The following is a 27,712-nucleotide window of genomic DNA, read 5'->3' as shown; positions in this document are numbered from 1 at the left end:
AAACGGATGGCTTGATTGGTGTTTATACTAGATTAGGTTTACATCCTAACACCCGGGTACTAAAAGTACGAGGTGTTACAATACAAGATGTGTAACTGATGGATAGGATCCTAATGTGGAATGCTCGAGGCATAGGCAACCAACAAATGATCAGAACAACCAGAAGGCTAATAAGAAGCCATAACCCATGGGTTATGGCCATCCTAGAACTAATGCTCAGGGATGCGAAAAGAGTGGGGTAGGCCTATCTTTGGGCCTCCACTCCTCATGCTCCAATAGTGATGATGGTGGAAAGATATGGATCTTCTTCAGAAACCATATCTCTTTCTCAGTTGTACATTCTTCTAATCAACTCCTATCTCTAACAATCTCTATACAGAACATCTAGCCTGCAATTCATCCATCCTTCGTCTATGCTAGCTGTGTTAGGTCTATCAGAAGGGATCTTTGGGGCGATTTAACTGCAAGCTCCACATCAGTGTAGGGCCCGTGGGCAGTTTGTAGAGATTTCAACGCGATAGTGGATGCCTCGGAAAGAAGAAGTCATTGTGAGCTAGATAGGGCGAGCGTTGTAGAGTTCTCGGCGGCGATCAATATTGCAGGTCTGATGGATGCAAGTTTCATGGGAAGCCGCTTCACGTGGAGCAATAACCATGTGGGTGCGGCCAGAGTCCGAGCGCGGTTGGACAGAGTTCTCTTCAACGTCAACTGGTCCACCATATTTTCCCTCTTTCAGGTTCATCACCTGCCTCGCATCTCCTCGGATCATGCTCCTCTTCTTCTGGTCTTTCTGTTGCAGTCTCCCAGCAGTCCTAAACCGTTCAAATTCCAGCGAATGTGGACCCGACATGATTCCTTTAATCTTCTGGTCAAGTCGGCATGGACGTAGGTCGATTCTAACCACCCCATTTTAAATGTTCTGGCTAAGCTTAAATCTGTTAAGTAGGCTTTAAAGTCCTGGAACAAACAATGTTTTGGGAACATCTTCAACCAGGTGAAATAAGCTGAACAAGCACTGGTAGAAGCTGAGCTGAATATTCAAAATGTTGCTGTTAGTAATGTGGATCAAGATGAAGAGCTTCAGAAAAGATTTGTCGAAGCTGCTGAAAATCTTTCCAAATTAGAACTCTGTTAAGAAATTTTTTGGAAGAAAAAATCCAAGGTCAACTGGCTGGAAGAGGGTGATAGGAACATCAAGTTCTTCCATGCTACAGCTTCAAAGAGGCATAGGAAAGCTGGCATTAATAGCATCGTCTTAGACTCGGGGCAGACAGTGGAAGACCAGGTTCTGATTAGAGAGGCAGTGGTTAAGCATTTTGAAAAGCTATTCTCGGCAGTGGAGTGCTCTAATAGCTCCCACCTTTTAAATGCAATCCCATCATTGATTTCTTAAGAAACTAACTCGATGCTAATAGTTCCCCCATCTTTGTTGGAAGTCCAAGCTGCGGTTCAATCCATCCCTACTGACGGGGCCCTGGGGCCGGATGCATTTTCCGAGGCGTTCTACTTGTCCTGTTAGGACATTGTGGGGTAGGACCTTCACAAGGCCACAGTCTTTCTCTTCCAAGGCGGGAAACTCCCCAGGGCAGTCACCTCATCCCTCATATGCTTAATTCCTAAATCAGCTTCTCCCTCAAGGTTCTCAGATTTTCATCCAATTAGTCTCTATGCAACTGTTTCTATAAGATCTTATCAAAAGTAATTGCGGCTAGGTGGAGCCAGGTTCTCCCGTCCGTAATCTTGCCGGAGCAAGGAGCTTTCATATTCCAAGGTAGATCGATATCGAAAAGCATAGCTCTATTGCAGGAGATTTTCAGAGAGATAAACAGAAAGGTTCGTGGCGGGAACATATTGCTCAAGCTAGACATAGAGAAGGCCTACAATAGGGTGGAGTGAGGGTTCCTAAAGCAAGTCCTTACTCACTTCGGGTTTAGCTCCAGTTGAATAGATATGGTTGAATGTTGTTGGGTTAATAGTTGGTTCTCCATGCTAGTTAATGGTATTCCATCAGGCTTCTTCAAGTCGTCCAGAGGTCTTCGACAAGGAGATCCTCTGTCTCCCAGCCTGTTCATTATTTCTGTCGAAGTTTTGAGTAGGGGTCTCAACATCTTGGTGGAGCAAGGCCTCTGCCAGCCCTTCAAGATCGGCCGTGGGAGTCTGCTGGTGGTCTCTCACCTTTTATATGTGGACGACCCTTCTCTTCTTAAATGGGGGCAAGGCGTCGCTTCGTATGACAAAAGCCCTTCTGGATGCCTATCAAGTAGCTTCGGGCCAATCCATCAACCTCCGTAAGAGCTCCTTCTACAGTTCTGACAAGCTTCATGTTTCCAGAGTTTGATCCATCGAGAGCTTCCGTGGCATCTCCAAGTCGTCGTCCTCTCTCGTGTACCTCGGCATCCCGATGGCAGCGGGCAGATTAAAATCCAGTGATTTTCAGCCTCGATAGACAAAGTGGATGGTTGTATTCATGGGTGGCAAGTGAGGTGCCTCTCTTAAGCTGGTAGAGCAGTGTTGGTCAAGCATGTTCTTGATAACATCCCGGTGCATACATTGATAGCTACCCACCTCCCATCCCAGGTTCTTGCATCGCTGGAAAAATGCTTCGCAGATTTCTTTTAGTGATGGGCAGACAGTAAGAAGAAGTTGCATTGGAGAAGCTAGAAATTAGTGGCCCTTCCTAAAAAAAAAAGAGGTCTTGGTATCGGGAAGCTATCGGAGACCCTAAAAACCTTCGGTAAAATGGCATGGGCCATCAGATTCAGAGATGACAGTAGCTTGTGGGGATCCTTTATGCTTCTAAATACACCATTAATCTTTCTGTTTAAGGCCCGCCTCGCCCTTCTCCTCTTCCTTCCCTGCTGTGGAAGAAAAATCTTCTTTTGTTCCCTCTCCTTGAGCTCCATGTACAGTGGAGGCTAGGTGATGGTAGATGCAACCTTTGGAGCTCAAACTGGATAGGCCTAGGCCCACTTCAAGATCTTGTTTTGGCTGCTATTCCGCCCGTTCTGTGCCTATTGTAGGTAAATCAGTTCCTGGGCAGGAATGGCCCTCTCCCCCCATCAACGATCTTCAAATTCCTCCCCTAGGAAGTCATTGATTTCATTTTGAGCGAGGGTTTCTGCCTCTCAGAAGGTACTAACTCCCCGATCTGGCCCCTCACCCCATCGGGCTATTTTTTCAGTTGGTTCAGCCTAGACAGTTTGCAGAGTGAATCTTCCGTGTAAGTGTGGGCGAGATGGGTTTGGCATGTGATGTTGCCCCTTAAGATCTCGCTCTTTCTTTGGAGATTTTTGCATAGGGCCATTCCGGTGGATGGCGCGGTACAGGCGAGTTCCTTTTCGGATTTTCCACTGGTTATGGGCCGGGTTTCAATACTTTTACAGAGTTGAGAGCAATCCATGACAGTCTAGCCTATTGTTTGTCATTTGGCCTACAGAATATTGTGGTCGAGTTTGACTCAAAGCTAGTGATCGATTTCTTGAATGATGAGTGTCATCCCAGTTGGAAATGGACCTATTGGGTGTCCCGTATTAGAAATATGGCATCAATGGGTCGAGTGTTTCGTTCAAATTTTTAGAGAGGGAAATGAGCCGGCAGATGGACTAGTGCGCCTAGGTAGTAGTTCACAATGCAAATCTCTCTTCAGGCATCTCTCCCTTCTTCCCTAGCGAGTCAGGGGAGGTCTTTTCCTGGACAAAGATGGGCTCGGAGCGATTAGGGCGCCCCATGGGAGTTTATGAGCTATCTAGCTTCGCCCGTCGCGCGTCCGCAGCCATATTTGGTGTCCGACTCCCGCGTGATGTAAATGAGTGTAGAGATTTAGAGTTTATGATAGGCCCTTTACAAAACTTCTTACATTGAAGGGGCCTGAATGTTCCAATCTATAAAAGTTTCTCTCATTAATGAAAGCTTCCGTTTAAAAAAAATATATGAGTGCTGCAGGAATAGTACAGAGCAGAGAAACTCAGTTGAGTCCATTCAACATCTGATGCTGGAGAGTGAGTTAGCCGTTATAGCCTGGAATTTCTTGGGGGCATTGTTTGGGATTAATGTTATGCCAACGTTGTCAGTGGAGGCCAAGCTATTGCAGTGGTGGTGTGCACAATCAGTCGGCATTAAGGTGACCCAAGTTCAGAATTTGGCCCCTGTTTTTCTGTTGTTAGAGGTCTGGAAGTCAAGAAACACTTCTCACTATGATGGGAAGCCCCCCTTTATTGCGGCTTTGTTGGCACGGGTCCGCTGGTGGATGTCCTGTATTAGTGGCTCCCATGTTGGTGTGGCTCCTGCTAGCTCCTCTGTGGATGTCCTGCATCAGTTGCACGTCGTTGGTGCGGCTACTAGTAGCTCCTCCTGGACCGTGAATCCCTTATCCAGGGCTAGTCCGCAAAACCACCCCTCGGTGGTGAAGTGGATCTAACCAAGCAGTCAATGGCTTAAGGTTAACATGGATGGGTCTTCCAGAAATAACCCGGGTTCAACAGGAGGCAGAGGTGTTTGCAGAGGAGACAGGGGTGAATTGATCCTCTTTACATTCTCGATGGGTTATGGGATCGGTTCCAACTCCTATGCGGAACTTTGCGCGGTTCACGATGGGCTTCTATTTTGTCTCTCTAGGGGCCTTTCAAACGTTATAATCGAGTCTGACTCGCAGCAGCTGGTGAAGGCTTTGAATGGAAACATTCAGCCGGGTTGGAAGTGGAGTTACTAGATCTACAGGATTAACAAGCTGAAGCAGAGTGGTCAGATTGTGTTTTCTCATATTTTTAGGGAAGGGAATGTCCCAACGAATGCCTTGGCTCGCCTGGGTAGCAAGAACCAAGCCTCCGTTTCTTTTAGCCTTTTTCCAGATCACCCTCCTTGAGTCAGAGGCCTCCTTTTCCTTGATAAGGTGGGCCTAGTGGCGATCAGGGAGCATTAGAGGATGGGCCCTGCGGGTCCCACCCTCCCTCTCAAGTTTTAAGTTTTTTGGTTTTCTTTTATGTTCATTCGATGGAGTTTAGAGTTATCATAGGCTTCCCCTGGTCCTTTTTTTAACTTGGGGGAAACCCAAAAATTGTAATTTCCATCCTTTTATCAATGAAGCTCTATATTTTGAAAAACAATAAAAATGCATCCTCCTTCATACTACATTCCAAACAAGCCATGCACAAAACTCATTGATAAAAATCTTCCCTATGCCAAGGGTTCTTGATGTTTGCTGATCCCACACGCGTGGGGATTGAGAAGAAAAACACACGTGAGTAAGGTCTGAGCTTTCTATCAAGTTTCGAACAAAGCTTCCATCTTTTCGCTTTATTCACCACAACACTAAAGAAAAGGAGAACAGACGGCAACTTGAGTAAGAAGACAGAGTAGAAAAAAGATTGTTATAAATCTAATGGGTGGAAGTGATTTGAATCGTCATCCCAGAGAAGAAATGGAAGAGAATATGTTAGCTAGAGAACATAAATCTGTGGAGGATTGGGTCATCGATATCAAGTCGAATCTCAAAAATGTGAGCCGCCAGGTAGATGTTGCGGTTTGGAATAAGCGGTCGATTTACAGGATACCGGAGGGCTTCGGGGATTCCAGCCGCAGAAAGGCCTACAATCCACAGATGGTGTCCTTCGGGCCCTACCATCATGGCAAGCGCCACCTGAAACAGATGGAAGAACACAAGTATAGAGCACTACTTCACTTCCTTGGAAGGGCAAAAACACCTGTCGATGGGTGTGTGGCTGCAGTGGAGAGGGTGGTGCCACAACTGATGGAGTCTTATGATCAGCTCGACGAGGAATGGACAGATAGAGTGAAATTCTTGAAGCTGATGATCCTCGACGGATGTTTCATGCTCGAGATTTTCAGAAATAGCGACAACAACATCAGTAACGATTACGCAGATAATGACCCCATCTTCAGCAAGCATGGAAGGCTTTGTAAGCTTCCTAATATAAAGAGAGATATGTTGATGATTGAAAACCAGCTTCCTTTACTGCTGCTAAAGACATTAGTTGCTGTTGAAAGGCGAGCCCCTCAGGTGAGAATTATTCTCTTTTGACCCTTTACTTTTGGGAGCGTTTGGTTGCACCAAATTTCACAAAGTTTCAAGAATTTTGTGCAACCAACACACCTGTTTACAAGAACATGTACCGGGGCTTGGGCCGCTTGGTTGCAAGGCCAGATCCGATGATCCTTGACCCTACATCTCAGGCGAGACCTACCAATGAAAATGGTGCAAAAATTAAAAATAAAAACTAGGGACTTGATTTTTACCATGCGATATCGATCTTTATGAGTGATTAATAACCCAATTCATTTTGATTGATTTCGTTCATGCAGGACGATGAATCAATAAACAAGCTGGTATTCGAATTCTTCACCTCCTGCCCTCTGGTCTATGCAATGGGCCCGTGCCTTCATGTGTTGGACGTGGTTAGGAAGAGCATGCTTCAAGACACATCCACCGCACCGAATCCAGCAGAGGTGATCTGGCCTGCCACGGAGCTTCACGAGGCTGGAATCGAGTTCAAGATGATCAAAACCCACAGCCTCAAGGAAGTGAAGTTCGAGAATGGCACCCTCACTCTCCCCCAAATGACAATCGACGATGCGACTGAATCCAAATTCCTCAATCTAATGGCCTTTGAGCAACTTCATGCGGGTGCCGGCACTGAAGTGAGTTCATATGTATCATTCATGGACAATGTTATAGATACGGAGAGAGATGTTATACTCCTCAATAAAGAAAAGATTATCAAGAATTTTGTGGGGACGGATAAGGCCGTCGCAAAGATCTTCAATGGTATCTCTCAGGATTTGTCGATCGATCCAGAAAGTAGCCTAGGGAAGGTGCATGTGGATGTTACAAAGTACTGCAACAAGCCAATGAACCAGTGGCGGGCCAATCTCGTCCACACATACTTCAGAAGCCCATGGGCTTTTCTCTCCCTCTTGGCTGCCATTTTCCTCCTTGGCATCACTGTCATCCAGTTTGTCTACGGAATCATCGATTTCTATCATCCAAAGTCCTAAATTCATTTTGCACTGCCTCTCTCTCTCTCTCTCTCTCTCTCTCTCTCTCTCGATTTGCGTTGCTCTTTCATGATCATCGCTGTCATCGTTCTACATACATCTTACCGATATCCAAGATTTACACCCACCCATTTTACATTTTCTTACACCAATTCTCAGTTTCGAGAATTCAAATAATACACTTTGGTACGAATTCATTCCCAAAAAAATAAATGGAAAGCTTGTGCGTGTACACATCATTTCCCATCTTTATCTAGCTTGTTGGTTTGTTATCGATTGATTTTACTTTTGTGTTGATTGTGGCCTTAATTCATGTGTCTCATTCTACTGAAAACTCTTTCAACCCATTTCCGTCCCAAGCCAAACCATTTTTCTCCAGCACTATGGTTCATTTTAGAGGTATGATAATGAGGTCTCTCGTCTAATCCGAGCCATTCATGAAGTTGGTCGCTTACTCTTTACTCCTATCAAAAAATCGAGCCTAATTCATTCATCAGATTGAACAGAAATGCAGCAACTATCTTGCCTGTGGGCGTTCATTCCTTCCGTATACAAGTGAAAAAAGAGTTCAATACATCAGATGCAGCTGTTTCTTTTCCTGAAAGCTTGATGAAATTGAAACGGAAGAAAAAAAAAATGGTTAGGATAATATCCAAACGGGACATTAATGTTTTATTTTATTTTTTTTGCTTTGTGCTCGCAGCCGTGTTCGTTTGGTTGTGTATTGTAATATTTCAGTTTGAAGAATAAAAGACAGTGTGGTATTGGATTGTGAATTACAGTTTCAAGTGGGTTTCTTTGGGAGTCTTTACAGAAGCTCTTCCAGGGAAGAAATGAAACAGCTGCATCCTCTAACATCTTCCGGAAGCTCCTCCAGGGCTAAATTCACACTGGTGGGGCCCACTTTAGCGGTTTTCATCGTATAAAGTTTATAGAGTGGTTTTCTTTCATTTTATACGTTGTGGCCCACCTAATGAACGGATGGACCTGATTTTTAGGCATCTCAACATTTTGGGTGGGCCCAAGCAAGCAATAGTTTATGGGCGGGTGAAGGTACAGTGAACCTTGTAGAATAAGCTTGTTCTCCAAAGCAGCTTCAGGTTGTAGAATAATGATTGAGATGTTCTGCTTTAGAAAGTTAGAAGAGATCCAATGCTTCCAGACCTCCCTATCATGGATGGTTGACGTGGCGCATATGTTAATCTGGACCATGCATCCGGTGGGCTCAACCTTTGATGGGCTGGCATCCAAAAGTTGCCTTGATTGATATTCCGCAACCATCTGCTTTCTGAACGTTCTCCAACCGGATAGAAGCCATTTCTGATTTTTCAATCTATACACTCAGTATCCAAGGGATTGGATGTGAGGGACGGTTGGATTTTTGGTGTTTGGTTCATTCACGGTTGCGCCTACTAAATGAACGGTTCTGATATTGTGTATTTATGCCATGTGTACGGCCATACATGGATGTACGGGACCTCCCATGCCTCCAGAGTCACTGTCGTACTTAAGGGGATGTCTAGATTTCGATGAATGGATGGAAAGGAGAGAGACCCTTTTTCTGCTGTTCGCAAAGAACAGTGCCGTTGGAAAGGGACGCGGATTGGGTACTACCCCCGCCTGTACCAAGCTCCGAACAGGCTGGGGCTCTGAGGAGTCCTCAGTGATGTATGGGTTTATCCACACCGTCCATACAATTTTCATCTCATTTTAGGTTATATGAAAAAAAAATGAGGCACATTCAAGCTCAAGTGGACCACACAGTGGGTATTAAACATTCACCATTAAAAACTTATTGGGAACCCAGAAGTTTTGGATTAATCTGATATTTTTTTTTTGCCTTCATCCGGGTCTATGTGACCTTATGAACAGTTTGGATGTAAAATAAACATCAGGCTGAACCCTATTAAGGTTTCAACGGTGGAAATCATTATCAGTGTCACTTCCTGTGGTGTGTCTATTTGAGCCTTTGATCCGACTCATTTTTTGACCGTTAGGCTAAAGTAAGATGGAAAAAATGGATAGACGATGTGGATATATCCATACATCATGGTAGACCCCTCAAAGAGCCAGCATATTTCGAGCTCGAAAAGGAGCGATAGTACCCAAATCGCATCCCGTGGAAAGGCGGACTTATTTGTCACCCAGTCACTTCCAAGGACGTGTTCTTGGAGATGCGCGTCCAGTCGTGTAGGATTGAGTTAGGCTGACTCGACTTGAGTCGGTTTTGAAATAGGCTTGACTCAAACTCGACCTGGCTCAACTCGATACCGAGTCCATCATGCCTGAACCGATCAAAGTCCGGGTTTGACCTGGATTAATCCAAATTGAGTCCAACCCAATTAAAAGTAGAGAGAGAGAGAGGTAGTGGGGGTGGGTGACTGCTAGGTTTGAAAGAAGAGAGAGGGAGAGAGTGGAGAAGAGAGAGAGAGAAGAGAGAGGGAGAGAGTGGAGAAGAGAGAGAGAGAAGAGAGAGAGGTAGACAAGGGTGGCGATGGCAGTGCATGGTTGCCGGACTTGGAAGAGGAGGATAAGAGAGGGAAAGAGAGTTTGGGATTGAGTCGGAGTCAGGTGCGGCATATAAGATTAGATATACTTAAAAATTTAGATTATATATATATATAATCCAAGTCGAGTTATTTAGAGTTACTTGGTAACTTGAACTCAACTCAATTTGAGTTCAGATTAAGTGAAGCCTACTCAATTCAGACCGACTCACCCATTAGATTTAGATTGAGTTGAGGTTTGAATGAGTCAAATGAGTCTGTGTAATCCCTTCCCAGCTTTACCAGTTCTTTCCCTCTTTTTTCGTCCATGTTCCCTCTTTTTGGGTCCAGATTTTCACAGTACATGCACCGTATTTTTTTAAGAATGAGAAATGCTTCTGAATCTCTGTCAGGTACAAAGGATCATACACGTACAGTTCCAAATTACCTAAAACTTTAACATATTTCGTACGCTCTGTGATACATATGTACCGTGAACCAAATATTATGCATATTTGTTTATGAGACTACCGGATGGTTGTGCGGTTAAAAGTTGAAAGTATCCAATTGGATAAAGTAGATTGGTTTTGTCCCAAGTATTAGAAATATGTTCATATGTTCAGTAAAGAAAATAGAAACACAAAATATATTGAGAACGAAAAGTTCAGGTTTAATAAGATTTGCAGTTTATAATTTTTTTATTTTTATTTTTTTGAAATGAAAAGTCAAATATGCAGCGCACTATTTTCTTTTGTTATTTGGCTATGCATGCATGCATATATGTGTATAAAAAAATAATAATTAAAATTAAAATTAAAATTAAAAATTAAAAATGCATATATGTGTATGTACTTTATATATAAAGGGTTTTGTTGGGACAGTAGCCAACTCCCTCAAGCCTTTTCAACGACACACCTATTCATTCATAAAACTAGAAGCAACCGTTGTGCAATCCTAACCCTTTGAATTGGCTAATTCCTTGTACCCATTCGTTATTTACCGGACATAAATGACAAGGCTGGAATCATCATATCAAAGTGTACTTTAAAATCTTAAGAAATGCAAAGTGGATCTCTCAATTGATGTCTCAAGATGATATGATTGGACTATTTTCTTTCTTTGGTTAATCTTGGCCATTCAATTTCATGCTACTGCGTTAAATCTTAGGTTCACCTAATTTGCAAGATTTATATATATTAGAAATAATATATATTATAGGTAAACCTGAACCGAACCGTATCCAAGGTCAACTTTGGCACCAATGAGTAAGGCCTTGGGCTGATGAGTGTCCGACCCGAGGGCTCCAATAGAACTACGACGCCGACCTAAGACTGAGAGGAGGTCTTTACACTTTCTACGAGCAGAGCCTCGGAGCGGAGACAATACGTCCGAGCTGATCTGTCCTTTGCAAGAGCTCTCATTGCTTGGAAAGCATTAATCATCGCACACCCGTTCATCCTACCTCCGATCCGAACCTCTATACTTAGCGTGTCAACAATCCGCTTATCTGTGAGCTCGGGTTGTCGAGCAATATCCGAGTCATGAGGTCAGCTCGGACGAGAACCTAGTCAATGACAGCATTAATAGAACCTAATAATGCACCATAGAAGTAATGTTCTATGCACGATCTTCGAATAATTGCCAACAACTGCGCACGCGTAACTCTCGCGTAGTGGCTATAACCGTGCCGAGATTATCGGACACGTTCAAGACGACCCTCAGGTATAAAAACGGACTATTTCTACATGAATAGGTATGCAATATCGGGTACTCTCATCTTATTATACACTACTGAGACCCCGTTTTCTAGCCTGATTTTGGCATCGGAGGGTCCCCTACTCTAGTCAGAGTCTCCTTTATTTTCTATTTGTGTAGGACCAGGGTTCGCTCTGAGCATGCAGAGCTCGGCGGAAGGTGCTCCAAATTTTTGCATTAACAATATATATTTTTATTAGCGAAAAACTATAAGTGGGCTAAGAATTAAGGCCTAGAACGGGCCGGCAACCCATTAAACAGGCCCGATCCATTTGATTGTACTAGTGTCGGACTACCCGGTCCAACTCAGTCACTTAAATCGAGAGTTTCAGAATGGAAAATGTGAATAAATGCATATATCAATTGTGGGCCCACGTGATGTATACAGACCAGGTGTCACCTCAGAGGGAGCGGAATAGGTGAGACCCCGGGATGCACCGAGGTGGGTGGGATCCCTGACTATGGGGTTCACAGTGATTTATACGCGTTAAATCTACACCGTACAACCGTTTTGAAAGCTCATTTTAGGGCATGAACCCAAAAATGAAGCATATTCAAATCTTATGTGGACCGTACCACAGGAAATAATAGTGATTGAATCCCCACCATTAAAAACTTCCTGAAGGCCACCATAATGTTTATTTGCCATCCAACTTTTGTTAAGGTCACAAAGATCTGGATGAAGCGACTGTACAAATATCAGCTTGATCCAACACTTTTATGGCCTAACCTCATATTTGAATCTGCTTCATATTTTGGATCATGCCCTAAAATGAGCTTTCAATAAGGATGAACAGCATGGATGTACTCAAAAACATCACGGTGGCCCACAGTCAGGGGTCCACCCACTTCGATAGATCCAGGGTCTCACCTAATCCGCTGCCCACCTCAGAGTGCCATCTAATCTGTCCATAAGACGTGTTACCTCAGAGTACCGCCAGGTGCCAAAAATCAACCCAATCCAACATTATTGGTGAGTCTTAAAACAGGGAACAATTTGAGAGCGGATGCCAACCCTTGATTTGAACAATGGCCCAGCTCAATCGAAAAGCAGACTTGCATTTGCCTGACGCTTCACCGTGGCAGATGAAGGGTCTGAAAGGCCTAGATTCTATATACACAATATTGTGGGTCCTCAATGGAAATCGAAAGTGGATGTTTCCCCCCAGTTGTTGCCTATGATGTGGTCCACCTGATTTTCGAGCTCTTGCAGTGACATGCAATCATGCATCTGATGGACGGCCGGGATCTAATTCATGCATAATGGGGGGCGCCACATCTACGTACCCAGTACTGCCATTTCTTGTGGTCGTGCCCGTATCACTGGAAGGGACGCGGATTGCTTGCAGCTCTAAACACGGGGGCAACCGTGATGTATGTGTTACATACGCTCCATCCGTTTCGCCAGCTCATATAGGTCATAAGCCCAACATAAGGCAGAACCAAATCTAAGTGGACCACACTAGGAAGTACACTTGAAACCTTCTTAGGTGGACTGCAATGATTTTTATTTTCCACCTAGGAAAACACAAATATTAAAACTTATGTACCTTTCAAAATAGTTTTCAACGATATGGCCTCATTTTTCTACTGTTTCATATGTTGTGGTCCACCTGACTTTGGACCTGCCTCATGTTTGGGTTCATGCCCTAAAATGACGACCAAACATGAGAACAATATAGATATAACACATACATCACAAGCATCACTGTGGGCCCCCATCTGCCTCCCATTTGAACTTAATATGCCCCCTAATATCATAACATAGGAGTTGGGTTTCCATCATTGATGTAAAGTAGGTTGCGTAAAATTTCATGGCCAAGATGGACCAGAAAAGGCCCAATCGGAGGCAAAAGTGATCCGGACCATCATAATGTTTAAACAGGCGTATCTCGCAAGCCAAAATGAGTTATCTGATGTACCATATATTATTTTGGAGTAGGAGAAGCTACTTTAGCCACCCAACCCTGTCCACACAGAATTTTCGAGATTCCATAGATCAACAGTCGAATTTTTATTTTAATTTTGTTTTCACTATTTATAATAAGTTTTAGCTTGATTGTAATTCTTCATCCATGAGGCTTTAGGAGTTGTATCCAACATAAAATGTGCTTAGAAATATTAGGAGAATAGCATGGTCAGGCCAAATAGGACACTATTTTTGGCCGAAAATCATGATGTCTAGTAGAAATTATGACCATCTATAAATAGTAAGTTTACTATTTATGGTAAGTCACAAATTCCTAGAGTTTTAGTTATATTATACTTCTCAAACCTCTTCCTAAGGTTTATGTTATTATATAAGAGGTTGTAAGTTCATTTTTTAAAACCAATCAATTTATAATGAATTTTTAGAATTTTTTATATTTTCTCATTTTCCTGGTATCTTCTAGGTATCTCTACGAGAGGAGTCTATAATTGTTCTATAGATTCGGAATAGTTATCCCCCTAATTAGGAAGAGGGTGCTGGACCTCATCACGGCCATCCCTGCATCAACCATTCTATTGGATCTTAATTAGATGATGATTGTTTATGTTCTAGTTACTGTGAAATAGAAGCTACAATAATCCTGCAATGATTTTCATTGGATAGGTGTCCTTTCGTTAAAGCACAGGGCAGGGAATCCATAAGATAAGAAAGGGCCCGTATTGTCTGTAATCAGGGTTACAGGTGGTCCGCCAAAAAAGTGCAACCTGAGTGTGTCAGACGCGAGAGGCAGTGGAAATTAAAAAGCTCCTCCATATGAAATTTCGGTTTTACCGGTGTAAGGAACAAATGCACGTTGAATGGAGGGGATTGCATTGAGACCCGGTCACATAAGGGATATCCCTGGTGATTATATCTGTGTTTTATCCTCCTCGTTTTTTTTTTGTTTGTTATTTTATTTTTTTTATTTTTTATTTTTTTTTAAGCTTATTTTAAAACATAAGACCAAAATATAAAGCAGATCCAAAGCTCAAGTGGACTACGACAACAGGAAACAGTGGGACAATGACACCCACCGTTGAAAACTTCCCATGGCCCAACATGATGCTTATTTGCCATCTAACCCTGTTACAGAGACTCTGATGAAGCGAAAAAAAACAAATATAGAATTGATCCAAAACTTTTGTGGTCCCAAGAAGTTTTCAAGCCTGGGTATCAATATCTTCACCGCTTTTGGTGGTGTGGTCCATTTGAGTTCCATTTTTTTTTCTTTTTGCTCATGCCCTAAAATGATCTGGAAAAATAGATGAACGGCGTGGATAATACAAATACATTACCGTGGTCCCCAAAGAGTCCATTGACCAAGTCTTCAGGCAATCTGCGTCCACAAATGCAGACGGAAGGGCTAGCCTGTAACCTGGGTCACAGGAATACCATATGTATCTCCAATCTCTGTGGGACTGTTGGGTCGTAAACCCAATCCTTTGCTGACGAGTGGCTGCAGCCACCTCAAAACAGAAAATAAACTTTAAAAAAGAAACAGTGATATGCTGCTGTGTTAGAATCGTATTCAAACGGAGATGAATACACGGTGCTGTTATAGGCTTTTCTTGTTACGTGAAAAGACTAATCTATCCCTGTCCAGATACATCCCAGGGGCAGCTAGAGAAAGAAAAAAATCTAGAAAAAATCTACTGTATATCTTCTCTTAGCTAGCAGAGTAAACTTAGAAAAAAAAATCTCAACAGCTAGAAAGATCACACAGCTAGGAATCTAATTTTAGAAAGGAAATCCAATCTCACAGCTAGCAAAGCTAGCTCAGACGATGCTCATACGGTTTTGGATTTGCACAAATCCATCACCGCTTCCAACACTCCCCTTCAAACCAAAACCGGCTTCATTCCGAGCATCGTTCTTAGTCGTTTGAATGCATCTGTCGGCAATGCCTTTGTGAAAATATCCGCCACCTGTTCCGTAGTATGACAATACTCTAATTTCATCGTTTTTTGCTTCACATGATCTCTCAGAAAATGGTACCGGGTATCAATGTGTTTGCTTCTTCCATGCTGCATCGGATTTTTAGCTAGCTCGATTGCCGACTTGTTATCCACATATATGACTATGGATTCTTCCTGCGGATGCTTCAGCTCCTTTAGCAGGTTTCTCAACCAAATTCCTTCACAGACGGTGGACGATGCTGCCATGTACTCTGCTTCACATGTGGACAGGGCGACCACACTCTGCTTCTTCGAATTCCATGTGAATGCTGTCGACCCAAGATAGAAAACATAGCCTGTGGTGCTTTTTCTTTCATCTTGATCACCACCCCAATCACTATCAGAGTATCCATACAACATCGCATCATCATTGTACGGATAAAAAAGACCAAACTCAATAGTCCCTTTGATATACCTCAGTACTCGTTTTGCAGCTAGCCAGTGTGATTCTTTTGGGGCTTCCATATACCGGCTTAGAAGCCCAACACTGTAGACTATATCTGGCCTAGTGATTGTGAGGTACCTTAAACTTCCGATTAGGCTCTTGAATAGGGTTGAGTCGACGTTTTTTCCTTCTCCATCTTTCGTGAGCTTCAGGCCTGTTGTAATAGGTGTATTTACCGCTTTACAGTCGACCATCTGAAACCTCTCAAGGAGTTCCTTTGTGTACTTCTTCTGGGATATGTGAATGCCGCCGACTTGTTGCTTCACCTCAATGCCCAAGAAGAAAGACATCAATCCACCATCATTCATTTCGAACTCTTTGAACATAGCCAGCTTGAATTCTTCAAACATCGCCTGACTGTTCCCAGTGAACAACAGATCATCAACATATAAACAAGCGATAAGCATATCACCATGGGCATTCTTCTTTGTGTAGACGGCATGCTCATATGGACATTTGACGAAACCATTCTCTTGAAGATAACCGTCGATCCGTGCATTCCAAGCACGGGGAGCTTGCTTCAACCCATACAGGGCTTTCTTCAGCCGATACACCTTGTGTTCCTCCCCTTGCACGACAAAGCCTTCAGGCTGGTCAACGTATACTTCTTCTTCAAGTACCCCATTTAAGAATGCAGATTTCACATCCAGTTGGTAAATCATCCAACTGTGATGAGCTGTAAGGGAGATTATCATTCTTACAGTGTCAAGGCGAGCAACTGGGGCAAAAACTTCTTCATAGTCTACCCCATATTTCTGTTTGTAACCTTTTGCTACGAGCCTTGCTTTATATCGTTCGATCTTACCATCGGCATTCCGCTTGATTTTGTACACCCATTTGAGACCAATGGTCTTCTGGCTTTTTGGGAGTGAGGTCAACACCCATGTTTGATTCTTCTCGATGGCATGAATCTCTTCTTCCATAGCCTTTCTCCAACATTCTTCATTCACAGCCTCCTCAAATGTGAGAGGCTCATGGTCCGCATACAGGCAGAGTAAATTTACTTCCTCAGTTTCTGCATAGATGTCGTTGAGGCTTCTCATTTTAATAGGAGCCAAGGATGAAGGAGAATCAGATGAAGATGTGCTGGATGAATTTCGATTTGATGAAGTACTTCCAGGAGATATGGAGCGTACTCCTGGACTTCTGAGATCCGAAGGGGGTGATGTGGGTGTCTGCTCCTGATTCATATGCCTCTCTTCTTCATATACTTCTGCCTCAACCTGACTTTCTTTGGCCGAATCTTCCTGGTTCCACTTCCAAGATTCTTCCTCGCAGAATACTACATCTCTACTTACCACCAGCTTATTGGTTAGTGGGTTGTAGAGCTTGTATGCCTTTAACTCTTCACTGTAACCGATGAAGATGCACTTCTCGCCACGATCATCAAGCTTTTTCCTTCTCTCTTCTGGAACTTGAGCGCAAGCGACATACCCAAAGATCTTAAGGTGCGCCACACTCGGCTTGTATCCACTCCATGCTTCCTGCGGTGTCTGGAATATGACACTCTTGGTCGGACACCTATTGAGCAGATAGGCAGTGCATGCAACTGCCTCTGCCCAGAAATTCGTTGGTAGACTTTTCTCCTTCAGCATGGTCCTCATCATATCGAGGATGGTGCGGTTCTTTTGTTCTGCAATTCCATTTTGTCATGGCGTGTACGCTGCACTGTGTTGTTGCTTAATGCCATGTTCCTTACAATATTCTCGAAAAACATTTGAGGTGTACTCCCTACCTCTATCAGATCGGAGGGTTTTAATTTTAAGACCACTTTCTTTTTTAACAAGGACCTTAAAATTTTTTAAAATAGTAAAAGCAACAGACTTCTCTTTGATTACATACACCCACAATTTTCTACTGAAATCGTCAATGGAGGTAATAAAGTATTTATTACCTCCAAGACAGATTGGATCTAATGGTCCACAGATGTCAGTGTGAACCAACTGCAACGGTTCTCTTGCTCTTCGGGATACTCCACTCGGAAAAGAGTTTCTTTGTTGTTTCCCAAGTGTGCACGCCTCACACACATGTTCTGAAGCTTCAATAGTAGGCAAACCATGCACCATGCTTGATGAGGACAAAAGTTTTAGGCCACTGAAATTTAGATGGCCAAAGCGAAGATGCCACATCCAAGAATCATTCTTTGCTTTTCCATAAAAACACTTCTCAAGCATTGTGTTTATATGGAGAGGAAACATACGGTTCTTTGCCATCTGGACTTTTACAATCAAACGTCCATGCAAATCTCTAATGGAAAGAGAAGAGTTCTCCATGTGTATGACATACCCTTTTTCGAGGAGTTGTCCGAGACTCAGTATGTTACTCTTCATGTTAGGCACATAGTACACATTGGAGATATAGTTTGGAACACCATTCTTCTGAAAGATTTGGATTTTACCTTTACCTTTCACAGGTGTTTTTGATGAGTCTCCAAACGTTACATCGCCATGAACTCCTTCTGTGAGTTCCACAAAGAGTTTCTTGTCGCCGCACATGTGATTACTTGCACCCGTGTCGAGATACCATACGTCCTGCTGATCACTACCTTTCTCTTGTGCAAGGAGAAGTGTGGAGCTTTCTTGTTCATGTCCTGATGCTTCGGCATAGTTGGATCGCTCGTCTTGATTCATCGGCTTGCTCCAACAATCAGATGCATAGTGGCCAAGCTTGTTGCAATTATAGCATTGGATGTTCTTTGTACTTCCCCGTCCACGCATAGATCTACCTCTACCATTTCCTCTTCCATGGAAATTGGTACTGTGATGTGGGTTTTGGGCATGTCTTTGTTGGTATCAGAGCCCTCGGCCTCTTGCGCGTTTGTTAGCAAACCGTCCACCACGTTGTGAACTTCCATGTCCACCATTGTTATCATTCAGAGTCAATCTTGACTTCAAAGCTTGTTCCATCGACATGGAATTGGCATTCTTCTACATTCGTTGCTCATGAACTTACAACGATCTCATCAACTCCTCAATGGAGAGTTTCTCAATATCTTTTGATTCTTTGATCACCACAACCACATGCTCAAACTTAGTTGTGGGGGATCAAAGTATCTTTTCAATAACTCGGACATCTTCAATCTTTTCACCATTTCTTTTCAAATTATTGATAACAAGCAAACGCGAAAAATAATCAGTAACATTCTCACCTTCCTTCATGTGAGTTGCTTCGAACTAGGCTCTCAATGTTTGAAGGCGAACCCGCTTCACTCGATCAACACCTTTGAAGATAGTGCCAAGGGTATCCTAAGCTTGCTTGCTTGATGTTGCTTTAGCAATCTTTTCAAAAGTTGATCCATCTAACCCTTGATAGAGGAGGAACAAAGCCTTGTTGTCTCTCTTCCTTTGATTTTTTTAGAGCGGTCTTTTCTTCATTAGTGAAGGCGACTTCTTCTTCTATAGTGGGTTTTTCATACCCATCGGTGACGATCTCCCATAGTTCTTGCGACCCGAATAACGCCTTCATTTGGATGCACCATTTTTCATAGTTGTCCTTTGACAATTTAGGAACTCGCAGATGGATTGTGCTAGCCATCTTTCTTTCTTTTTTTTTAAGGAGAGAGGGATGGACTAAAAGAACAAATTTTAAAAAAAAAAAATCTTCTGAAATCTGATTTATTTTTATAAAAGATTTTTTTCTCAAAAATCTCCTGCAATCTGATGTTTTTTTTTCAAAACAGTTTTTTTTTTGAAGACCTGCGGCTGGAATCTGATTTCTTTTGAAAAAAGCTGATTTTTTTTTAAAAAAACGGGAGTGCAGGATCTGCCTCTTGCTGATGAGGCCCAAGGATCGTCGGCTTTGATACCACTTTGTTGGGTCGTAAACCCAATCCTTTGCTGACGAGTGGCTGCAGCCACCTCAAAACAGAAAATAAACTTTAAAAAAGAAACAGTGATATGCTGCTGTGTTAGAATCGTATTCAAACGGAGATGAATACACGGTGCTGTTATAGGCTTTTCTTGTTACGTGAAAAGACTAATCTATCCCTGTCCAGATACATCCCAGGGGCAGCTAGAGAAAGAAAAAAATCTAGAAAAAATCTACTGTATATCTTCTCTTAGCTAGCAGAGTAAACTTAGAAAAAAAATCTCAACAGCTAGAAAGATCACACAGCTAGGAATCTAATTTTAGAAAGGAAATCCAATCTCACAGCTAGCAAAGCTAGCTCAGACGATGCTCATACGGTTTTGGATTTGCACAAATCCATCACCGCTTCCAACAGGGACGCCATGGTGTTTTGTTATATATATCCACTCTGATCATCCCTTTGGCCAGTCTGTTTAATGGTATGGGCTTAAGTAGGAAGGATAAAAAACTCTAACTAGGACACACCAAAAAATAAATAAATAAATAAATAAAACAACAGTAAGACATCAACAATCACCAATGAAACCTTCTTACCAGCCACATAAGTTTTGGATCATGCTGATATTTCTGTTTTACTTCCACAAGGTTTTAATAACCTTATCAATGGGTTGGATTGCATATAAACATCATGGTGGGACCCAGGAAGGTTTCAATGGTTAGTCCTTCCGTCGCTAACTAACAAATTTTTTTTTAATTAAATTCTTTTCTTTTTTTTCAAGAACAAAGGGTCGCAAGCGGCTTACAAGTCTAGAAATTTGGGGCAGGCCAGGAAAAAAAAAGCCCCCCCTCCCTATCGTGAGTGGCCTGATTTTCTCGAATCTCTGGCTTGTAATTTCTTCGATCTTGGACCCTTGAAGTCCGTCCCTTGCCTTGGTGACTTCAGAGCATCAAATCCACACTTTTAGTACCCTTTTTCAGTCCAAGCTCTTAAATTCACCTTGCATCACAAACACGATTAAAATAGAGCGTTAACCGGTATCATGCTCATAAAATCGGGTAATAACTGGGGTCTAATATGCAATATTTGACCATCAACAACCATCACCACTGAAACATCTGCTACTCCAATCGGCATTAAGTTGGATGGTTCCAACTATGCACTGTGGTCCTAGGTTGTCGAGATGTATATCTCTGGCAAGGACAAACTGAGGTACATTAACGATGACTTTCCCCAGCCCCTACCAACTGATCCCTCCTTTCGCAATTGGCGCACCGATAACGCCATTGTTAAATGTTGGTTAATTTCTTCCATGGATTCGTCCTTAATTGACAATTTTATTCAATTTCTTACGACAAAAGTGGTTTGAGATTCCATTACAACTACCTTCTTTGATGGTAGTGATACCTCACAAGTGTATGATCTTCGACGGCGCGTGACACGACTGAAGCAAGCTGCTAGCTCGCTGGAAAAATATTACACTGAGTTGCAGGGTTTATGGCGTGAAATTGATTTCCGCCGGCCAAATCTTATGGAATGCTCTGTTGATATTCAGCACTATAATCGGATCATCCAGGAAGGCCGTGTTTATATGTTTCTGGATGTCTTGACGATCGGCTAGACAAAATACGGGCTAATGTTCTACAGATGAAACCATTTCCTACTGTCGAACAAGCGTATGCGCATGTTAGACCGGAAGCTATTCGACAGCAAGTTATGACTTCCCATGACATCGATGGGCTCCAGGGAGCTGTCTTGGCCTCCAAAGCCCTTACGTTAAGCACTTCTGTCCCTGGTAAATCTTTCAAGACCTGAAATTCTACTGATGCGAAAAAATGTTCTCATTGTGGAAACCAGAAACACACACGTGAAAACTATTTAAAGTTGCATGGGTACCCTGATTGGTGGCATGATCTTCTAGCCCATAAACGTCCTGATGGAACCAGAACCAATAGAAGTTCAAGCACAGTTGCCATTGCTACTGCAGAGCCCCATCTTTCTCTTATACAACCAGCTGTAACGTCCATGGATGGTCCTCCTAACTTGAACTCAAGTATCCCTGGTTTTGCTCTTCTTACCTCCCACAGAGATGCGGACTGTAGTACATGGCTTCTTGACTTGGGGGCCACTGACCATATGACATTTGCTATCTCGAACTTCTCTCAGACCTCTCTTCCGTGACGCACCAGCATAGCCAATGCAGATGGTGTTATCTCACCAGTCACTGGAGCTAGCTTTGTGACCTTATTTCCATCCTTGCATTTATCTAATACTTTACTTGTTCCATCTTTATCCCATAAATTGTTATCTATAAGTCAGTTTACTGCAGACCTTGGGTGTGTTGTACTTATTTATCCAAATTTTTATCTTATTTAGGATATTCTCACCAACGAGATAATTGGACGTGGTACTAAGAGGGGGGGATTATATTATGTGGAAGACATCAGTATCGGGCAGGCCAATAACATGAACCATCCACATGCTGATAAAGAAACACTACTTTGGTTGTAGCATCGACGCTTGGGACACCCGTCTTTTCTTTATTTGAAGCATGTTTTTCCTGATCTGTTTAAGCATTTACAGGCCTCTGATTTGAAATGTGACACTTGTATTTTGGCTAAGAGCCATCGCACTACTTATCCATTAAGCATGATTAAAAGTGACACTCCATTTACGTTAATTCACTCTGATGTATGGGGGCCCTCACCTGTTACTAATATATCTGGCTTTCGTTGGTTTATTATTTTTGTGGATGATTGTACCCGTATGACATGGCTCTACTTGATGAAATATAAAGATGAGGTTCTCAATGCCTTTGAAACATTCTATGATATGGTTAGTACTAAGTACAGTGCCACCATGAAGGTTCTCCGCTCTGATAATGGTGGAGAATATGTCAATCAGCACCTTAAAGTGTACTTTACTCAACATGGTTTAATTCATGAAACGTCATGCTCACAAACACCTCAACAGAATGGTGTCGCCGAGAGGAAAAATAGGCATGTTCTTGAAACTGCTCGTGCTTTGCTTCTCGGTGCTCATATGCCCAAACATTTTTGGACTGATGTCGTCTCAACTACTGTCCATCTTCTCAACTGAATGCCTTCCAAGGTTTTATCCTTTAAGACACCACTCCAATGTCTTTCTACTTATGTGTCACTACCTACCGCACTGATGCTTCCTCCTCGCGTCTTTGAGTGTGTCGTCTATGTGTATCTCCACAAGAACCAGCGCATTAAACTTGATCCGTGTGCACGTCGGTGTTTGTTTTTGGGCTATGGCGTCCATCAAAAAGGGTACCGGTGCTATGATCCTACTACTCGCAGACTCTATGTGACTATGGATGTCCAATTCTTGGAGACTAATATGTTCTTTTCCTCTCTGACACCTACTTCTACTCTTCAGGGGGAGATACATAATGAAGAGTTGAATTGGTTCCAACATGAGATGTCGAATGATAACTCAAACATTGTGAACTGTGAAGCCGAGTCGCAGGAGCATGGTGGGCCGAATGATAACTCAGGCGTTATGAACTGTGAAGTCGAGATATATCCTAATGTAGAGCATGCAACATCTGAGACCGAACTTATATCCCCTCCCTTTGAAGTGTCAGCCGAATCCTCTTGAGAATACTTCTGAGGTAAGTAATGTTATTACACCCTTACATACCGATGATATAGATGCATCTGCAGGATATGTCTTACCTCACAGGTACAATCGTGGCAAGCCACCAAACAGATACTCTCTAGATATTGAAGAACGAAGATCGAGGTATCTAAATGCTAACTATGTATCTACCAAAGAACTCTCTGAACCTCTTAAGAAATTTGCACAGGAACTCTCCATATGTCAGATTCCTACCAGTGTTCATGAGGCATTGGCAAATCCAAGATGGACCCGAGCTATAGAGGAAGAAATGGAGGCACTACTTAAAAATGATACATGGATTCTTGTTCCATTACCTGAAGAAAAACAAACCGTGGGGTGCAAATGGGTGTTCTCCATTAAACACAAAGCAGATGGATCTATTGAACGGTACAAAGCACGACTGGTAGCGAAGAGATATACGCAGACGTATGGTGTCGATTATCAGGAGACTTTCTCACCTGTAGTCAAGTTGAATACAGTTAGGGTGTTATTGTCTCTTACTGCAAATCTTGTTGATGTAAAAAATGTTTTTCTCAACGGTAATCTCCAAGAAGAGGTTTATATGGATGTTCCTCCAGGTTATACAGCATCTTCAAAGAATGGAGTGGTGTGTAAATTGCAGCGAGCGTTGTATGGACTGAAGCAATTACCACGAGCATGGTTTGGAAGGTTTAGCTTGGCAATGAAGAAATATGACTTCCAACAAAGTAACTCTAACCATACTTTATTCTTAAAGCATCAGTTGGGCAAGGTAACTACTTTGATAGTCTATGTAGATGACATGATTATTACAGGAAATGATGAAAAAGAAATCTCTCTACTTCAAAAGCAATTAGCAACTGAATTCGAGATGAAAAATCTGGAAGGACTCAAGTATTTCTTGGGAATTGAAGTTGTCAGGTCTAAGCAAGGTATATTTACTTCCAACGGAAATACATATTAGACTTGCTAACCGAAATAGGGATGTTGAAATGTAAACCTACAGACACCCCCATGGTTCAGAATCACAAGCTTGGATAATACCCAGACCAAGTACCAACAGATAGAGGAAGATATCAAAGGTTAGTTGGTAAACTCATTTATCTCTCCCATACTCGTCTAGATATTGCATACGTTGTAAGTGTTGTAAGTCAATTTATGCATAATCCAAGTAAGAGTCATATGGAAGGAGTGATTCAAATACTTTGATACTTGAAGTCATCCCCGGGCAAGGGGCTTATGTTCTCAAAACATAACAATCAGTCGATGGTTTATGGATACATGGATGCAGATTGGGCAGGTAATATCACTGACAGAAAATCCACCTCAGGATATTTTACATTTGTTGGGGGAAATCTTGTAACCTGGAGAAGCAAGAAACAAAAAGTGATAGCTTTGACAAGTGCTGAAGCTAAGTTTAGGGGAATGACTAAGGGTCTTTGTGAACTCCTTTGGCTAAGAAAGCTACTCACTGAAATCGGGTTTGCCCCCACTTCTGAGATGGATCTCTTATGTGACAATAAAGCTGCAATTGTCATTTCTCACAATCCTATTCAACATGATCGTACTAAACATGTGGAGGTAAATCGACATTTCATCAAAGAGAATCTTGAAGCAAAAATAATTAGGTTTCCGTTTGTGAAATCTGAAGATCAATTGGCGGACATCCTTACAAAAGCTGTATCTAGCAAGGACTTCTACAACTCACTTGACAAGTTGGGCATGCGAGACCTCTATGCATCAACTTGAGGGGGAGTGTTGGCGTGAGCTATAAACAACCAATGGAGTTGTTGGCGTGAGCTAAACAACCAAGAGAGATTTTAGTATTGTAAACAACCAAGAGAGTCGTTGACGTGAGCTAAACAACTAAGAGAGATTTTAGCCATTTGAAATTTGTAACATCCCGTAGCATGAGTGTATGAGACAATTGTATAGCAAAGAAGTTTTATTTATTTATTTTTTATTTTTTGTATATAACCTACGATTGAATGAAAAAGATGGAAGACAGAATTTTTTTACAATCAAGAGGGTTAAATTCATTTGCTCTCTCTCTCTCTCTCTCTCTCTCTCTCTCTCTCTCTCTCTCTCTCTCTCATTTGATCTGTGTTGCTTGATTGCTTTTGCATCTTTCCATCTTCATCTTCATTGCCCCGTCACCACCACTATCACCATCTTCTTCTTCTCATGTCTTAGGTTTTGACTTCATCAGCCAGTTAATTGACTTCTTTGTACATGTTAAAGGGAGCCATGATTTACAACCTCCCATTTCAATTTTTTTTACACCCATTCTCTATTTCGAGAATTCAAATATGATACTTTGGTACTGCAGGTTCCATTCGAAAAATAAAAATTAAAAAAATAATTTATTTTAAAAAAGAAAAAAAAAGAAAAGTTGGTGTATGGAAGACAAGCATGGTGGATGTACACATCATTTTCTATCTTTAATCAGCTTATTATTCATGTCTGAGGCTTTGGTTGTTCTATTTGTTATCATTGATTTCCTTTTGGGCAGATTTGTCGCCTTGCATTCATGGGTCCTATTCTCCTGGAAACTCTTTCGATCCATTTCCATGCCAACCAAAACCATTTTTCTACATCCATTTTTTTAATCCCCACACCTACCACTCAATCGATGTTGATCACATGTACGCATATGCAAATCAAATGTCACGTGTAAAGAGTGTATTTTTTATTATCAGAAATTTATCGCACAGAGATTCGGGTGGGAGCCATAAAAAAGATCAGCCACCCCACCCATCATATAGTCCAGAGACATGAATCCCACAGAAAACAAGAGATAGCAACTCTCAAAAGCCCATGAAACCATTAGCCCTAACTAATTTCCCCAATCCTTGCATTGTCAAGGGTAATCAGCCCTCGAAGCGGCGCTAGGAATCTCAGATCTACGGAAGAAATTAAACATGAGTTGGGAGCTCTACCACTACCCGACCTGACCAACGCATCCACAATCGCATTTCTTGTCTCAACACATGCAAGATCTTGAGGTTCATAGTCTGCTTAAGGCTAAGAAGAGTTCCTATAGCAAGTACCAGATACTAGGAGGATGGGTCACAAGAGGGTATTTAGCTGCCTCCGCATTCACAATAGAGTTTCTACAATCGCATTTGTCCTATCTATAAGAGCTCTACCTCCGCTACTGTATTTGAGACCTAACGATAAGAGCCATGGAAGGCGAAGAGCACATTCCTCATTATCCCTAGAAATTCCTCCCCCTCTGCCTTCCCTTGGATTACCTCTAGAGGAGCCATCAACATTAAATTTCAGCCAGTCAAGCTCTGGCTTAGACCACTTAATGACTCTCCATGTTTTTGAGTTAATATGCTCTCAGCCAAATAGGCCAAGGGCCAAGAGCCAGACATGTAAAGAGTGCATGTGAACAAATGGCGTCGATAAAACACATGCATCAATGTGGGGCCCACGGATGTAGTAGATTTTGAAATCCATCTAGATCCTATTGGGACAAGATGATGTGGTACATGGATTAATCCAATCCTTCCCATTGATTCTGGATGCACATCCAGGGTTGTGTTCCCCACACAGCTTCAACATAAGATAATTACCACATGTGTAAGAATACATGTAATCCTTGTTCTTACCCATCTTTTTCTCAAAAACAAAACTATTTCTGTAATGTTTACCAACAATAGGTTTAAGTGCTATTAACTCTTTCTTCCTCAAGCCAAATGACCTCCCGCAGCCCAATAAAGGCTCAGTGCTGCTAGATAAAGCTAATCTTGGCCAGATAAGGCTCTACAGGCCCAAAACTGGTATCGGCTGATTTAGGCTCCCTGCAGTTCTTGCCTTCTTGTCCCTACATGGGTCTGTCAGCCCCAGTTTTTTTGTGCAGCTTATCATTTTCCTAAGGTCCTCTCGAATCTGCGGACGCGAATTTCCTGCGAAAGCCTTTCAAAGGAAGCTCCTGCGCTGGGAACACATGTGGGGCCCACTGGGATGTTTGTGAGAAATCCTCACCGTCCATCCGTTTTATGAGTTCATTTTAGGACATGAGGTCAAAGATGAATCGTATCCAATGCTCAAGTGCACTGAAAACATGATAATTAAACTTCCACAGTTGAAATATTCGTGGGGCCACTGAAGTTTTAAATCATGATATTATTTGTGTTTTCAGATCATCCCAATAGGAATGACGTTATTAACGGTGTGGATGGCATGTAAACATCACTGTCGAACCTAGGGAAGTTTCAACGATAGGAATTTCTCTAAATACTAATTCTTTTAGTACGGTCCACTTGAGTCTTGGAACCTGTTCAATTTTGGTCTAATCTCCTAAAATTAGCTCACAAAATGGATGGATAGAGTGGTTTCTTGACAAACATTACGGTAGGCCCCACCTGCGTTCCCAACGCAAGAACTTCCTGCAAAAGGTTATCGCAAGAAATCCGCATCCAGATCTACTTGCTAGCATTTATTGCTTCAGCCTTGTCCCTAGTTGCCTCCAATTCCTGCGTTCGCTTTGTAGATTTTGCTATTGGTTCATTTTCCATATGGTAGGTGTGGCCAACCCTTGTGGGGCCAACCTGAATCCAATAGTACATCTTGTTCCTCAATACATAGCAGGTGGCTTTCACCTTTAAAAAAATTAATAATAATAAAATTATATATATAGAGTCGGGATCC

At 42.3% G+C, this 27,712-nt stretch overlaps 1 protein-coding gene across 1 annotated transcript; it reads left to right on the top strand.

Moving 5' to 3' along the window:
• The first annotated feature begins 5,357 nt into the window (after positions 1–5,357).
• LOC131239219 (UPF0481 protein At3g47200-like) lies at positions 5,358–7,429 on the top strand. Its single transcript, XM_058236820.1, has 2 exons — positions 5,358–6,016; positions 6,319–7,429. Exons 1-2 carry the CDS (start codon positions 5,378–5,380, stop codon positions 7,009–7,011), a joined length of 1,332 nt encoding a protein of 443 aa, XP_058092803.1. The 5' UTR covers positions 5,358–5,377; the 3' UTR covers positions 7,012–7,429.
• Positions 7,430–27,712: the final 20,283 nt, after the last annotated feature.

Source organism: Magnolia sinica, chromosome 3 (assembly GCF_029962835.1).
Source record: "Magnolia sinica isolate HGM2019 chromosome 3, MsV1, whole genome shotgun sequence".
Lineage (NCBI taxonomy): Eukaryota > Viridiplantae > Streptophyta > Magnoliopsida > Magnoliales > Magnoliaceae > Magnolia > Magnolia sinica.
Note: the sequence above shows the minus strand (reverse complement) of the source record. Positions and strands in the feature narration are given on the sequence as shown.